Source organism: Nannobrachium achirus (genome assembly GCF_963921795.1).
Source record: "Nannobrachium achirus genome assembly, chromosome: 18".
NCBI classification, from domain to species: domain Eukaryota; kingdom Metazoa; phylum Chordata; class Actinopteri; order Myctophiformes; family Myctophidae; genus Nannobrachium; species Nannobrachium achirus.
This window is the reverse complement of record NC_137825.1, coordinates 47,841,323-47,857,773: the sequence shown is the minus strand read 5'-3', so window position 1 is coordinate 47,857,773 and position 16,451 is coordinate 47,841,323. Positions and strand designations below refer to the sequence as shown.

The 16,451-nt window shown below is 44.2% G+C and overlaps 1 protein-coding gene across 1 annotated transcript in view; it reads left to right on the top strand.

The window, feature by feature from the left end:
• ankfn1b (ankyrin repeat and fibronectin type III domain containing 1b) overlaps nt 1-13,354 on the top strand; it is a gene marked incomplete at both ends in the record, with an annotated part of 375,118 nt that extends 361,764 nt beyond the window's left edge. Inside the window, 10 exon segments of the mRNA XM_080747475.1 lie at nt 3,787-3,862; nt 5,214-5,345; nt 8,191-8,213; nt 8,216-8,438; nt 9,606-9,714; nt 9,716-9,808; nt 10,440-10,521; nt 10,621-10,716; nt 11,726-11,902; nt 12,995-13,354. Coding sequence (XP_080603601.1) covers nt 3,787-3,862; nt 5,214-5,345; nt 8,191-8,213; nt 8,216-8,438; nt 9,606-9,714; nt 9,716-9,808; nt 10,440-10,521; nt 10,621-10,716; nt 11,726-11,902; nt 12,995-13,354 — 1,371 coding nt within the window.
• Nucleotides 13,355-16,451: the final 3,097 nt, after the last annotated feature.

Sequence of the window (16,451 nt, the reverse complement as noted above, 5' to 3'; positions counted from 1 at the left end):
GCGGCAAACCCATTCTGTTAAGAGTGGTTCCCCTGACATCACAGTGATGTCAGAGCGACAAACCCATAGACCTGTGATGTCACTGTGATGTGTCAGGGGAACCACAGTGTCAGGCGTGACCTACAGACATACGCGGACAAGATGTGCTGGTTTTCATAGTTAACTGCGACCTACGGACGCAATTAGCACACTATATTTGTTCTCACTATTTCTTAGACTATTCTCCTAAAATGTTGGCACCTACTGTATCAACTCCTACACACCTACTACTCCTCACACTTAGAAACACCATTCAAACTTTAACATGTTCAGCTTACTGTGGAATCGTGCGCGTGTACAGATTCTTTAGACATTTAACTTTTAAAACGTAATTGATAAAGCAATTGCGACGCGTTGTGAGCTTGTAGATCTGACATTTTTTTCGCAAATGTTCCGCCCCAGGATAATGGATTTTGATTATCACGATAATGTTGTAAATCGCGATTTCTTTTGTCACGATAATCGTGATATGAAATGTTCATATCGTCCCATCCCTACTGTCACACTCGGAGAGGGTCGATGCCGCCCGCTCCATAGCCAAATTGATGATTGGTTCGTGCTTTTTCCAGTTCGTCATAATGGCACGTTTAATTCACCCTTTGTCAAGTCCCGCCCGTTGTCCCACCCCTCTTCACACCCATTGGTTGCTGTGTCTTGGTGGGACAAAAGTCCTTTCTCTCCATCCATTACCATTGAAATCCAGTTACTTCTTATTGTTGTTTTGTGTATTCAATTCTCATTTTAAACTTGGTTTCAGTCAAAAAGGAGCCTCTCAGGTGCAGTATAGTGACTGGGCATGTTTTTATTTCTCCAAAAAAACATGTTTTAGCAAATTCAACATAAAAGAGGCGGAACCAGGGCGGGACAAGGCAGAAATAAGAGCCTGCTGGTTGGTCAGTCAGGGACCAATCAGAAGTGAATTGATAAGAATCCCAATGAAATAATGCGTTGTTTAACCCATTTAGAACGGGTACACATTTTGTGTATCATTATGTTATGCTTTAACTATTGAAAAATAGCAGATATACCAGTAAGACTCCCTAATCGGGAGATAAGCGACCGTTGGTCGCTTATCTCCACAAATAGGCCAAAAGTTTGTTTTACCACTTATCAAGACATACGGGCAGTTGACAGTTTGCCATGGTTACTCATTGAAGTTGAATCTCCATATATGGAGACATAAGTTGCTCATACCATAGCAACCATGTTTTTTACAGGGCCTGGGATTGATGACATCAGAAATCTCCATATATGGGCATGAAAGGGATTTTGTTTCTGGAAATATGTCTGTGGGGTGCCACATTTGGAATAAAACACTTACATCACACATCTGGATATCCATACAGCCCATCTAGTTTGCCTGTGTCCATTTATGCCCATATATCTGATGACATTGGGACAATGATCTCCATATATGGGCATAAAACTTATGTTAATTAGTAAAGCCTGGGGATCTCCATATATGGGCATGAGGGGTACCCTAAAAGGGCATCATCTGGGAATAGCAAATATAGTTATCCTAGAAAGTGAAAATCTTACATCAAAGGCCATAACTACCTACCTACCACCATACTGCATTCCTCATTAAACTACCTACCAGTAAGATGCCTATAGGGAGAAAAGCAAAGGGCGAGGTTGCACCATTTCTTGGTCTTCTGGCCAGTGATGTATATCGGACCATTTAACCATATATGGAGACATCTGGTACCCAAAGATATTCACAGATATGGGCTTAATATTGATGACATAAGGGATCTCCATATATGGGCGTAAAAGGGATTTGGTTCCCCTGGCATCACAGGGATCTCCATATATGGGCATAAAATGGATTTGGTTACCCTGGCAACACGGGGATCTCCATATCTCCATATATGGGCATAAAAGGGATTTGGTTCCCCTGGCATCACAGGGATCTCCATATATGGGCATAAAAGGGATTTGGTTCCCCTGACATTACAGTGATGTCAGTGGCTGGTTCTACAGAGGGGATCTCCATTTATGGGCATAAAAGGGAATGTATGTATGATGATGTCAGATATCATAGACGTCATAGGACTTTCACATAACGAATAACTGAGTAAGCATGTAAACCCGTAAAATCTATATTTGGGCATGGCTGATTTATGACCTCATCATGATGACACGAGCAAACACAGCTGAATTGTATAAATGATCAGTGCAGAAACCAACAGAAGTATTTGACCAAGACTCTTCGATTTAAACATCAACAAAGGTGTGACGTTTGTTGATGGTCACAAAGGTGTGACGGACGGACGGACGGACGGACGGACGGCCGGTGGAGGTTTTCATAGTAAACTGCTCCCTGACGGTCGCAACAAGCTCACAGCGCGGCACCGAGTGCCGCGCTGCGAGCTTGTAGATCTGCTATTTTTGAAAAGTCGTGAACATTTGAATTTTGACCCGATTCTATAAGTGTCTTTTGAATCCTTCTAATTCTAGGCCTAAATGGGTTAAGCGATGAATGAATGAACTATGGGTATTTTTTATTTCTGGTCGTTATGGCGAGGATCTGGGGACGGCATTATGTAATCTGTTTGCACAATGATGAAATACTGAACCAAAAGGGGTGAGACGGTGCCAAAATGATTCCCCTGGTATCGTTTCAATATACTGAACACGCAGTGTATACAATAGAGGGATTTGCTGTTACTGATTACTCTATGCAAGATTAATGTTCGACGTTGGACTGAAATATCTAATAGCATATGAACTCAATCTCGGTAGTGATTGCTCAAACGTTTCGCGGTTAATGAAACAAGAAACATCGGACAGAATGATCCTCGCACATTCATCATTAATCTAATTCATCATGACTTACAAACATGAAGATCACAGGCACGCAAACGGTTGCGTAAGAGCAGCGCGATGGAAGTTACAGGCAAAAAAGGTCAGGTCCACTGATTCATTTCACACTGGATCTATTTATTAACGCATCCAGTATCAGTCACTACATCACAGGGAACTGGATCCAGACAAATGCAGTAAAGGATCAGTATAAATTAATATTAACCACTTAAAGCAGTACTATGTAACTTTATTTTTTATGAATAAGATGTAATTTTGTCCAATCTGTATGGCTGAGTGTGTTAATATAATATAACTTGGTCTCCTTGCTCTTCTATGTCGTACCTACTGTTTAGACACAGGATCGGACAAAATCTTTGACCTGATGGTCAAAATTCAAAAATCCCCTGAACCTGCACTTATAGTTCACCGGCTTCACCCCCAAAATGACTCCCCCCCCCCCCCCCCCCCCCCCCACTCACGGGGTCCCCATCCGGGGGTAAATTTAATGTAATCAAATTACCGTCTTAGGAATGCGACAAATACAAAAAACATATTATTGAAGTCAAGTCTCCATGGCGTGAAAAAAAGTCTACTACTCCTTTAAGCAGGAAACGGGGTTCAAATCCGATGTAGTAGAGCAAATTCACATAGTAATGCTTTAATCATTACATAAGTCATAAGGTGTTTTTAATGAATCTATCATGGTTAAAATGGAGTTTGAAGTTACAATGGGTGTGTATGGGGAGCGGCCCTGGAGGAGGAGGGCTTGATAGCATTTACATCAAATATCTAAATATTGAATCAAGCAAATTCAAGCAAAAACTGTTCAGGGTGTTCATAAAAGCCTGATTAGACGATACAATGACCAAACGTTTTTTTTTTTTTTAAAGTGAAATATCCCTCTAAGTAAAAGTCCTTTTATCCACCACTTGTCCACAGCAAATGGAGGAGCTGTGGCGCGAGGCCAGGTGGATCATGGACGCCCTGCAGTACGCCCGCTACAAGCAGCCCACAGGTAGGCCCGTCCCAAGCATTACATCCTCGTCTGATCGCAATTATTTGACGTAATCGTCATAATTGTTTCCATTTTATATATTTTCAAACATTTCCAGAAATAGTGGAAATAGCAGATCTGCAAGCTCACAACATGTCACGACGCGTTGTGAGCTTGTAGATTGGCTATTTCCTATCAATGTTATTTTTTTTTAAGTATAGAGTTGTCAAATATGTCAGTAATTTCGTTGTATATTTAGGTTATGTGTCATATCTGCCAACTTCAAAGCCTACAGGCCAAACAGAAATGTAATTGTCATCGACAGAAACACAATTAAATCGTTAAAGGACAACTTAGTTTTTTTTACAACAAGGGTTCATATTTTAGATTGTAATTAGAGAGAAGAAAAGATGAGTGTTAAAATGTTTTCATTTACTGTTGCTATTGTTTTAGCCATTTTAACGATTGTGATTTCAGTGGCTGGGGGCATGCGTACAAGTGACTAATTTTTAACCCTAACCCTAACCCTTTTTTTTTTTAGACACAATAAGCCCATTCCCAAGATGCACCGCAATCCTTCATGGGCAGATGTGACTTATGGGGGCTAGTAGTGTTACTGTAAATAGCAATAAAGAAATCGCTGGCTTATTGTGTCTAAAAATACATATTTAGCCACTTGTACGCATGCCCCCACCCACTGAAGTCTCTAAAACAATAGAAAGCCGTAAATGAAAACATTTTAACATTCATCTTATCATTTCTCTAATTACAATCTAAAATATGAACCCTTGTTGTAGAAAAACAAACAAAGTTGTCCTTTAATCGCAATAGAGGGTATGCGCGTGACATCACTGTTGCTGGATGTTATGTGGGAACACGCCTACTGAGTGGCAAAAAACTCATTTCTGCCATTGACAGCCCATACATCCAAACAGAAAAGTCCTATCTGATTGTATTAAACAAAGTTAACTCGCCAAAATTGCGGCTGTACTGAAAGCTTGAATTATCCTCTTTCTATCTGCAAAGTTTTTGTTTCATAAAAATCCACCATAGGCATGTTATGAGCTACTTTCTGTCAAGACATTCTGTGCAGGTTTTTATTTTTCCAAGTGTCAGAGTTTGGAAGCACTCGTTTTCAACAACACAACATCCTGCTGCCTCCAGCATTATGTGCAAATTAGAAACAGGTGGTATGCAGGGCCGTTGAGTGATTTGCAAATAGCACTTCCAAACTCCAATGCTCCATGCTGCTCAATGTTTTGCCACTCAGTCTAGATTAGGGGGGCGGGTCCCAGTGGACGTGCATACCCTCTATTATTTGAGTGACAAATAATCGTCACGTAAAAATGATCGTGACCCGCTCCGCCCACAGGGGGCGTCTCGCTGGCCTGGATCATCGACTTCTCCCGGGACGTGATGCCGGACAAGCCCCCCTCCACCTCCTCGCAGCTGGAGTACCTCCCCTCGCCCATGCCCTCGCCGGAGCCCTGCGGCAAGCACTCTGGTTAGAGAAGCCTTTCTTTGGGGGCCGTTATCCGGGGTGTCGCACCAAATTCTGGGCCCTGGGTACAAGGATTCACTGCGGGCATTATTCTGTGCTTTAACTATTGAAAAATAGCAGATATACAAGCTCACAGCGCGGCACACGCTGCGAGCTTGTAGATCTGCTATTTTTGATAAATCGTTTGTGCAAGTCTTTGAATGTTTCAAATCCTTCTAAGGTTTTTGGAAAAAACTATGTTTCTATGTCAGTGGAGCTCAAACTTTTTCATGTGAAGGACCCCCAAAAGGATATGTATTTGGCCACGGACCCCCATCTCAAAATATTTCGTTCCAGGGACCCCCCCCAGAAGCAAAATTTGAGTTACAAATGTTCACTTAAAAGATACATATTGTGACTGAGCATGACACTGGGGCTGTCATTTCTGAAGCCACTACTTTAGACCACAGCTGAAATTACTTTATTTTTTATTTTTATTTTTTTATGTGATAAAGCCACAAAAGCATGTCATAAATATCAGGCTACATTTCACTTAAACGCCAGAGGTTAACTCTGCATGTAAATAAGACTTTTTTTAATTAATGTGAGAGATCGGGACATAATTCTGTTGCAAATCTTTGAATACCGGTATATATTATATATTCAAAGATTTGCACACATCTTCACGAGTTTAAAAAAAATAGCAGATCTACAAGCTTGCAGCGCGGCACTCGGTGCCGCGCTGTGAGCTTGTAGATCTGCTATTTTTCAATAGCTAAAGTATAAAATAATTTGGGACTTGTGACGCCCCTGCAGAGAAGCCTTTCTTTGGGGCCGTTATTATATAAAGATGCACATACCGAGGGGCTCGGAGCGTGACATTGTCCTTTTCTTTTTACAGGACAGCTTTTCATTGATTGTAAATAATTTCATTAAAAACAACATTTAAAAAAGTATATTTCAAAATACATTAATTGAAGCCTAATCTGTATTAAAGTATAGATTGCTTAAACATGTTTTTTTTTTTTTTAAATAAATAATTACAATCAATGGAAAGTTGTCCTGTAAAATGGAAAGCTGCCCTTTGCGCACCAAACCCATTCAGAACGGGTACACATTATTGTGTATCATTATTTTATGCTTTAACTATTGAAAAATAGCAGATATACAAGCTCACAGCGCGGCACCGAGTGCCGCGCTGCGAGCTTGTAGATCTGCTATTTTTTTTAAATCGTGAAAATTAGAATTTTGACCCGATTCTATAAGTGTCTTTTGAATCCTTCTAAGATTTTTTGAAAAACCTGTGTTTCTATGTCAGCAATCTGGCCAGCCATCGTCAAAGAAAAGGCCCTTTTCACTTAACTGGAGCTCAGTTAGTCTGTTCTTGAGAGACTACTATTTCAGTGGTTCTCAAACCTTTTCATGTGAAGGACCCCCAAAATGATATGTATTTGGCCATGGACCCCCATCTCAAAATATTTAGTTCCAGGGACCACCCTGGAACAGTGGTGTACGACTTCACCACTTTTCAACCTATCTTCATATAATAGGTCCTCACTAATGTTCATGATAAAATAGCATCATTTATTTCTACTGGGTCTGTGTCTCGGTCTGTGTCTCAGAGGAGGGCTGTGGGCAGGTCAGAAACCCATCGTCTTGTGACGTCATCGATGGAAAATCCAAGCTAATAGAAAATGCCAGGCTTTCTATTCCTGAAAAGTTGCAATGTTAAAGTGGAAGCCATTGTTCTCGCAATAATAAAAAGCAAAATATAAAAATTAAAAAAAAGAATTAAAAAAACAAAATCTGTCAAACGATGATTTCTGAACTTCCCACAGCTCTCCTAAGAGACTTGGACCGAGTAGATTTTTTTTTGTTGCTATTTTATTATGAACGTTAGTGAGGACATATTAACCTATTAAGATAGACAAGTGGCAACGTTGTCCTTTAAGTACTGTACTTAAAGGAGAGAACCACCCATTTTCAACATTGAACTATGTCATTAATATACCTTTGAGTTGTTATGTGGAAATAAGAAAAAAAAAATCCCCCCCACCCCCCCCCCCCCTCCCTTCTGTGTTGCCTAGAACTGGAGGATTGATATGGGGGCGTTGTTTTGCAAATAGCCGGGGAGCCACTGTGCCAAAATGAGAGAAGACCTGTGATGTCATGACATACTCCAAATTTGAGTTTTTCCAATTAATTTGGTCAATAAGGTACACAGAATGAGATGCCTGCTCTGCCGGAAACACTGCGAAAAAAAGTTTCCCATTGACTTCACTATACTGGAAAAAAACAAACCAAAAAAAAGTAGCATGTGAGGGGTCAAACTAAGGGTTCTTCATGATTCTGAATCCATTGCAAGCATTTGTTTTGCATGAAAAACATTCCTTGGGCTAGATTTCAGCCTCTCAAACCTGTGAAAAGTGATGAGTCATCACTTTTCACCATTATTTTGGTCCATTCTCTAGCCCAAGGAATGTTTTTCATGCAAAACAAATGCTTGCAATGGATTCAGAATCATCAAGAACCCCTAGTTTGACCCCTCACATGCTACTTAAAGCATATTTTTTTTGGTGTGTTTCTTTCCTGTATATTGAAGTCGATGGAGTGAATATACAAATGGCCATAACCTTTTTTCGCAGAGTTTCCGGCAGAGCAGGCCTCTCATTCTGTGTACCTTAATGACCAAATGAATAGAAAAAACAAAAATAAAAAGTATGTCATGACGTCACAGGTAAAACCCTATTCTTTGAGCTTTTGGGCCTGTGGCTCCCGGCTAAAAGTACACCGTGACGACATCATCAATGTCAAAACAATGGTTGAGAGCCACTGTTCCACATCTCCCCTTGTAGATTTCATGGTTGAGAACCACTTGTTCCACATCTCCCCTTGTAGATTTCCACGGCCTCTCGGACGAGGAGGGCTCCTCGGAGGTCTTCCTGACCACGGACAGCGACTACGACTCGAGCCGCGCGCAGAGCCCCTCGCGGGAGCTGGACCTGCTGCCTGCCTCGCCGCTCTTCTCCTCCTCCTCTTCCTCGGCGGCGGCGCCGCTGGAGCCGCGCGGCTTCCTGCGCAGCGACGGGAGCGGCTCGGGGGGAGGAGGCACCACTCGTAAGTGGTATATTATAGAATAAGCTAACACGATAAACGGAACACAACAAACGTTACTTTTTTAGCCTAATGTATAACACGTTTGAAAATATAGTATAGGCTTTCTACTATTATTGTGGAATGTTCAAATTAAATATCCCAAGTAGGCAACAGCATAATAAACAATAGTATTCTTCACAAAATAAGTAAAAATGTACATTCACACACACAAGTGGTCAATTAAGAGTTTTTTTTTCAAAAAAAAAAAAAAACTTGTGGCCATTTTATCGTCTAATAATGCTTTTATGAACACCCTGGAGAGGCCCTGGGCCTGGAGGGCCTGATAACATTTACATCAAATATCTAAATATTGAATGAAGCAAATTAAAAACTGTTCAGGGTGTTTATAAAAGCCTGATTAGACAATAAAAAGACCAAAAGCTTTTTTGAAAGTGAAATATCCCCTAAAAACAGACAATTTCACTAAAAAATATTTGTGGACCTCACATTTTAGTTCCAAAATATAAACCAGAATGAAGTTGATGGAAGGAATACATGAATGATGTGGGAAGCATTATATGACTGACAAACAGGCCTACTGTGTGGATTAACTGGATCTTTAGCTAATGGAGCCGAACGTCTGATTGAAATAACCACTTTAATAGCCTATGTACAGTAAGCTTATTTATTAACACACAATATTCTGAACAGCGACGTAGAGAGAATGTTAGAGAGGCAGGTGCTGAAATGTCTAAAAGGGCCTTTTGGTGGCAATATCGAAAATAGCAGACCTCCAAGCTCACAACGTGACGCGTTGTGAGCTTGGAGGTCGGCTATTTATGGTGCTTGATGCCACACTAAATTAAGCATAAGCAAGTCAATACTGGAGAGGTGGAGTAACGGCATGGATTTCTACACAGAGAGGGCAATTATTCCAACATAAGATGCTGAATTCAAGTTCAGGAGGGTTTGGACAAGACAATTCTCTTGAACGCTGCCTTCAGGTACGGCATGGAAAGAGGGGCGTTTGCATTTCTTCTTTCACCATAGTAAAAACTGCATTCATGGTTCTGGAGAGGGCACTTTTCACCGACAGATAAAAGGGCAGGGGCTCAAGCCCCCTTTGATGTCTATGTGTGCACGTGCCTGATTCTGAATGTTCTGCATATCGAATGTTATTCTATTTAGGAGGAGGAGGAGGCGGCGGCGGCGCGCTGAGAGACTCGACGCCGGACGTCCTGCAGCAGACGACCTCGGAGCCGCAGCTGCTGGGGAGGGAGGGGCTGGAGAGGTGCGGGGGAGGGGGAGGGGGGGGGAGGAGGGGAGATGAGGCGGAGGGGAGGCGGCTCGGTGGCCCCGGAGCTGCTGGACAGCGACTTCATCCTGCCAAGGTTAGGATAGTTTTTTTTTTTTTTTTTTTTTGGTTTAGTTTGAGTAGTTTCTGTCTTTTTTTATTTTTTTCACCTGTGCAAAGCATGCTGGGACAGCATGCAAAAGGGACAGCATGCAAAGAATGCTGGGTAAAGCATTTCCAGGGGAGAATTTGAGCTTTCGGGAGCTAAAAATGCTAAATGTGTCATATCCACGTGTCTGTCTAGGGCAAGCTGACAGCAGAACACTTACCACCGTTAATTTACAGCATATACTGAAGCTGAAAATACTGTGTGCTGTTAAATTACCATGAACCCACCGTTAATTTACAGTCATATACTGTAATTGAAAAAACAGTATTCCTACAGTAAAATTAATTACAGTATATGTACTGTAAAATAACAGTAATTTACAGGCGTCTGTGCTGCCAGTAAGTTACTGTAATTTTAAGGTGGAGATTTCTTACAGTGTAGATCTGCTATTTTCACAATAGAACCGTGCTATATAAAATGCAATGCCTCAACTCTTAGTGCTCGTCAGGGTCGAGGGTCCCCAGTTAAAATATGATTATTTTGGGGGGTCCTGATGCGGCCTGAAAAGGTTGAGAACCGCCGAACTCTAACAACCTGTTGTCCCGCCCTCCCCTCCCAGCCGTCAGATCGAGCTGCTGCGCGTCACGGAGAAGCGGCAGGCCTTCTGCGTGCGGACCAGCAGCCTGGAGTTCCCGCCGCCCGCCCACCATCACCACCACCACCACCACGTCCACCACCACCACCACCACCCGTACTGCCACTCGTCATCACCCACGCCCTCGCCCGCCGCCTCGCCGCAGAGACGCTGGCACCGGCCGTCCTCGGTGGACCGCTGCTGCTGCTGCTCCTGCTGCTCCTGCTGCTCCTCGTCCTCGGCCGAGCGGTGCCAGCTAGGGGTGGGTGATACGCAGTGTTGGGGAAGTTACTTTGTAAGCGTAACTTGTACAGTTACAACTAAGTAACTCACCATGGCAGTAACTTGACCAAGTTAAAGTTATACCCCTGGAGAAATGTAACTTATAAAGTTTGTAACTTTTTTTATGTAACTTAGTCAAGTTACATAAAAAAGTAACTTGAGTAACTTGAGTTACTTTTTTTCTCAGTGTTAAATTGAGAATGTACATTTGGTGTAAATGAAACAAAACATAATATCCTACAAAAAAGTCACATGCCAGCAGAAATATGCCTTTCAACTGATGTTTTATTTCAACTGTTGAGGACATTTGATCGTCAATCTTAACAAAACTTAAATGTAAAATGATAACTGTGTTTGTAACTTCTTGTAACTTGTAACTTGAGCCAAAAATGACCCAAAAAGTATCTCAGTTACTTGACGAGTTACATAAATATGAATGTAACTCAGTTACCAGCAAGTTACAGCAAATTGTAACTTAGTTACGTAACTCAGCTACATGTAACTTTAACTTCCCCAACACTGGTGATACGATGATAAGTGTCGTGGAGGCGATACAATGTCTCCATGTTATGCCTCTTCAGAGATATCGTATACAGTTGTTTCCTGTTGAGATTGGCACATTTCAACCAGGTTTTTTTTATCTCACTCTCACTTCACTTGGTCTGCTGACCTCACTCAGCATCGAAATAAACAGAAAATAAACAAAAATATAAATAAAACTAGAAGCAGTGCTCTTCCGAGCACAGGTCTCCACCAGGCCAGGCGGCCTGTTATAGCGCCACCATGAGGCTGATTTGAAACGTTTGAAGTGGCATTTCTTCCTCTGCCTAGTGGGAATGTGCGTGCACAATTTCACAAAAATGTGCACGCTGTGTTCGTGATTTGAGGCATTTTTGTTCAAAACTGACCAATCTTACAAACTTTGAAAGATTGGTGCAGCTTGGAAAAATATGGTGATGTTGTATCTTTTCCATATCGCCCACCCCTAGTGCCAGCCGCCCCACCCCGCGCCGCCCACCCGCACACTGTCGGAGGACAGCGGCACGCAGAGGCTCTCCTCCGGCCCCCCCTCGGACCACGACGAGCAGCGGAAGGACTGGGGGGCTGCCACGCTCCGCGTGTACCCGCAGTACCGCACCGGGCTGCCCAAGGAGACCAGCGTCAAGGTATGGAAATGAGCGCTTCATTGGTGTTCTCTCCTCCGCGTCATCAGCGCCCACACCCTAGGCGGGGTTGGCGAAAGGGCCTTTCTGTGTGGAGTTTGCATGTTCTCCCTGTGTCCCCTAAGGTAGATACCCTCACAAAAAACATGCGGTAATCCTGGTCTCTATACTGCCTCCCCCTGGCCCAGCCGAGGCGCCTGATGGAGGGGAAAGGAACTGGTTGGAATAACGTGTTCCTTCCACGGGCTACGTCCAAACGGGGAAACTCCCCCCTGTCAGGTGAAAAGAAGCGGCTTGGACTCCTCATGCATAGAAGGAAGCATGACATCAATCTGTTGCTCTCCCCAGGTTGGCAGAGGGAGTGTAGCGCCCAGGATAAAAAATGTATGCAGTAACCAAATATGGATTCTATTTGATTAACACTTCCTTGTTTGCGTCAAGGCGACATTGCACTCTGCGGATGGCCAGTGCAACGCTTTTACTACTGTAAGCAAGGATTTTTTTTCTTTTTACTTGGGGCAATGTATTAATTTATGTAGTAAATAACCGTGTAATAAGCGGGATAACATCTACTGTAGCTCAGCGGTGATTATCGAGTGATAGGAGCCCGACAGGTTGATAAGCCACCGTCCCTTAAGTAATACCTGCCAATGGACCCTTTGTCAAGTCCCGCCCATGGTTGTGCTCCTCTTTGCACCCATTGGTTGCTGTTTCTTGGTTGGACAAAAATAACGCGTTTTTCAGTTCAGGGGACCAACCAGAAGGCTGACAAAGGGTGAAACACACATGATACACTACCGGCCAATCACAGCTTATCTGCCATGTCTTCAGGAAGTAGCCTCGCTCGGCTACAGTGTTTACCATGGTGAAGGATTCTTAACCTCTTAATCCCTAAATCCTGGCCAGAAAATTACGTTCTACCATGCGTTCTACCCCTCCACGGATTTGTATCGGTCGCGGTGGTTTGCGGCGCCGCTCCGGTGGTCCGCGACGACTCCGGGCGAAAAACGGCCGAAAAAAGCAATACTGCTACTGACCACTAGTTTAGCAACTTACACAGTATAGCTTTAAGTACTCTCACTGCTCTCTCACCAGCTCCACGTGACCTCGGGGACGTCGGCGAGGGAGATGGTGCAGCTGGTGGTTCAGGAGATGAACCTGGTGTCGCGGCGGCTCCTGGGAGGAGGAGGAGGAGGCGGCGGCGAATGTGGCGAGCAGACGGGAGGCGAGCAGCCGCGAGGCGAGCAGCCGCTAGGAGGCGGCGGGGTCTACTACAGCCCCGAGCAGCTAGAGCACTTCGGCCTGGTGCTGGTGGTGGAGGAGCGCGAGAAGTGGCTCCAGGACGACTTCCGCCCGCTGGAGCTGCAGAACCCGTGGCTGCGCGGCAAGCTGTGCGTCCGCATCAAGGAGTACTCCCCGCTGGCGCTCAAACACAGCCGCGCCACCACCGTGTGACGGTTATCGGCAGGGACGTGCTGGGCCCCTGATTAGGCCCGGGAAAAAGAGTTGGAGAGGCCCTCATTGCGCGCTATGGAGAGAGATCTCTCTCCATGGAGAGAGATCTCTCTCCATAGCGCTGCTGCTGCTCAAAAATTTGCCATTTCAGATCATGACAAGTGGCAAGCCAGTGGGCCAATTACATGAGTTATATTTCGTCGTTGTCGGGTGGAAACCTTGTATGTCCAAAACCGTTTGTTTTGTATTTATCATTTAATAAATTAATTAAACTAGTGAAAACAGCCGATCTACAAGCACACAACGCCCGTTGTGTGCTTGTAGATCCGCTGTTTTCACTACTTTTGTGCGACGGCCTTGTATGATGAAGCAGGGCTTTGCTTTGCGAAAAGATTTACACATTTGAAACTTGGAGATACAAGGTTTCTGCCTGACAGTGACGATCTACTTTGTTGGCCGCCCAGCCCCCAAAATGGAACGAAGGCCGACATTTTATTTTTTATTTTTTTCCTAATGGCCGGCCTGGACCGGCCGGGAATGAACCGTCCGTTCGGGAGTTGGCCTGCTTTTCCCAATGGCCAGCCCAGCACGTCCCTGGACGGTGGCGGCATCATAGACCCGATCGTAGACCACTGTTTCCGAAAACGACTGGGACGGGACCCCCGTTTGTGGGTGGCGAACACTTTTTTCACAACATTTTTTTATGGGTCTCCTCGTTTTTTAGGTTTCCTACGTTTTGTTTTTAATTGTTATTTAATTGTCACTATACGAACATCTCGTTTCTCTTTTTTGGGAACCACTGGAGTAGACATTCTAGGCCTTAGGGCACACTATTTTTGTTTGTTTGTTTGTTTCCTAAGTTTTGTTAATTATTATTATTTCAAAAAAGAAAAGCTTCGTTCATTTTTCATGAATTAGAAACAAATACAATGATTTTTCAAAAGGAAAAAATTTGATAAATCAGAGAGAAACAAAACGAATGTTGAAGAAGGAGTGAAAATAGCCAATCTACAAGCTCACAACACTTCGCGGTGCAACGCGTTGAGAGCTTGCGGATCGGCTATTTTCACTAGTCTGGGTCCCGGGGGAGACATCAAATATCTATTTTGTGTCTGGAGCTGAATGCTTTGGGAACCACTGTTCCAGCGGGTCAAATGTGAGATTGTGCTTATATACTGTAGGTGGAGGATGTCCTTAGTTGAACCTGTTCATTTTGTGGAAGTGTTGGGACTCACAAGGATTGGGACCTCCTCATGCAGACCAGACCATCCTTTTAAGGCAAGGGTCTTCAACAGGGGGTCCGGGACCCCTAGGGGGTCTTCAGAGTTACTACAGGGGGTCCTCCAAATCTTTGAGTGATAGAACGTTTTGTTCTCCTTTTTTTATATTAACCACTTGAACCCTAGTGTTCATATTCGGAGAACTTTAGCCAAAAATAGCCGATCTACAAGCTCACAACGCGTGAGCTTGTAGATCGTCTATTTTGGTAAAGAGCTTTGGTGTAGAGGGGGAAAAAGAGCAGACTAAGTACAGAGTGAAAGATCAAGTTCATTAAGTATTGACGGTTCGGGGGCACGGTGGCGCAGTGGTTAGCGCTTCGCCTCACAGCTAGAAGGACCTGGGTTCGATTCCCGCCGGGGGACGCTGCGGCGCTGGCGGCGTGTTCCTCCCTCCGCGTCATCAGTGCCCACACCCTAGGTGGGGTTGGCGATAGGGACTTTCTGTGTGGAGTTTGCATGTTCTCCCCGTGTCTCCTAGGGTTGATACCCTCACAAAAACATGCACATAATCCTGGTCTCAATAATGCCTCCCCCTGGCCAGCCAGGGCGCCTGATGGAGGGGAAAGGAACTGGTTGGAATAACGTGTTCCTTCCACACGCTACGTCCAAACCAGGGAAATCTCCACTGTCAGGTGAAAAGAAGCAACTTGGACTCCTCATGCATAGAAGGAAGCATGAGGTCGGTCCGTTGTCTCCCCAGGCGCGGCAGAGGGAGAGCAGAGCCCAGGATTACATAGGCAATTAGCACTGGGTGAAAAAATGGGTTACAAAATTGTGGGATAAAAATTATTTAAAAAAAAAAAGTATTGACGGTTCAAGTGGTTAAATATCTGAAAACACAAATTGACATGAATCCAAAATACACTGATGATTGTGCTGTCAAACAATGAAACTATATGGAATCTATGTGGTTGTGAGGGTCCCTGCTTCATCTCTCTCTCAACTAAGGGGTCCCTGGCCTGAAAACGTTGAAGACCCCTGGGCTAGTCCATACTGTCTCCGACCACCGAACTTTTCGACTTTCCGACGTGCAGCTTTCCGGGGGGGATGCTCTTTCAGAAGTCGCAAGTGTCCTCATTTTGTAGTTGAACCGGACTTTCGCGACGAAAGGTTCGGTGGTTTCGGAGTCACTATGGACAGCCACTTAAAAGCCCACCGCCCCCCTTTTTCTAACCTCCGGGTGTACTTTTATCGTTACGACGAAAAACGTCTGTTTTGTTGTTTTTTTCGGAGATGCTGCTGTGAGACTCTTTATGTTTCCATGAAGTGCTCTTTCATACAATAAGGGTCCCTTTTTTCTGTACATCTGAAAAGCCCCTCATCTGGACGCCAAATGAACAGTAACAAGAACGGAACAAAAATGAAAGAAAGAAGAATACTCGTGCCGTCAGGACATTTGTCGTGTAAGGGGGAATAAAAAAAAAAAGGCACGAGAAAAAAGGATGTGACGCGAGGAAGATTAATGGCGCGCCACTGCAGCATCTGGCGGGATTGACACCAACACGTTGGGCAACGCTGCGCTGCCAAGACGACATGGGCAGCATCATTGGTCCTCCCCCTTTCTTGCCCCAACCACACGCAGGGGTGTCGCACCAAAGTCTGGGCCCTGGGTACAAGGGTTCACTCACATTTTGTGCTTTAACTGCTGAAAAAATAGCAGATATACAAGCTCACGGCGCGGCACCGAGGGCTGCGCTGCGCTAGAGACAGAAAATGTGAAAATAGCCGATCTACATGCTCACAACACCTCGCATTGCGAGGCGTTGTGAGCATGTAGATCTGCTATTTTCACGATAAAACCGTGTTATACAAAATGT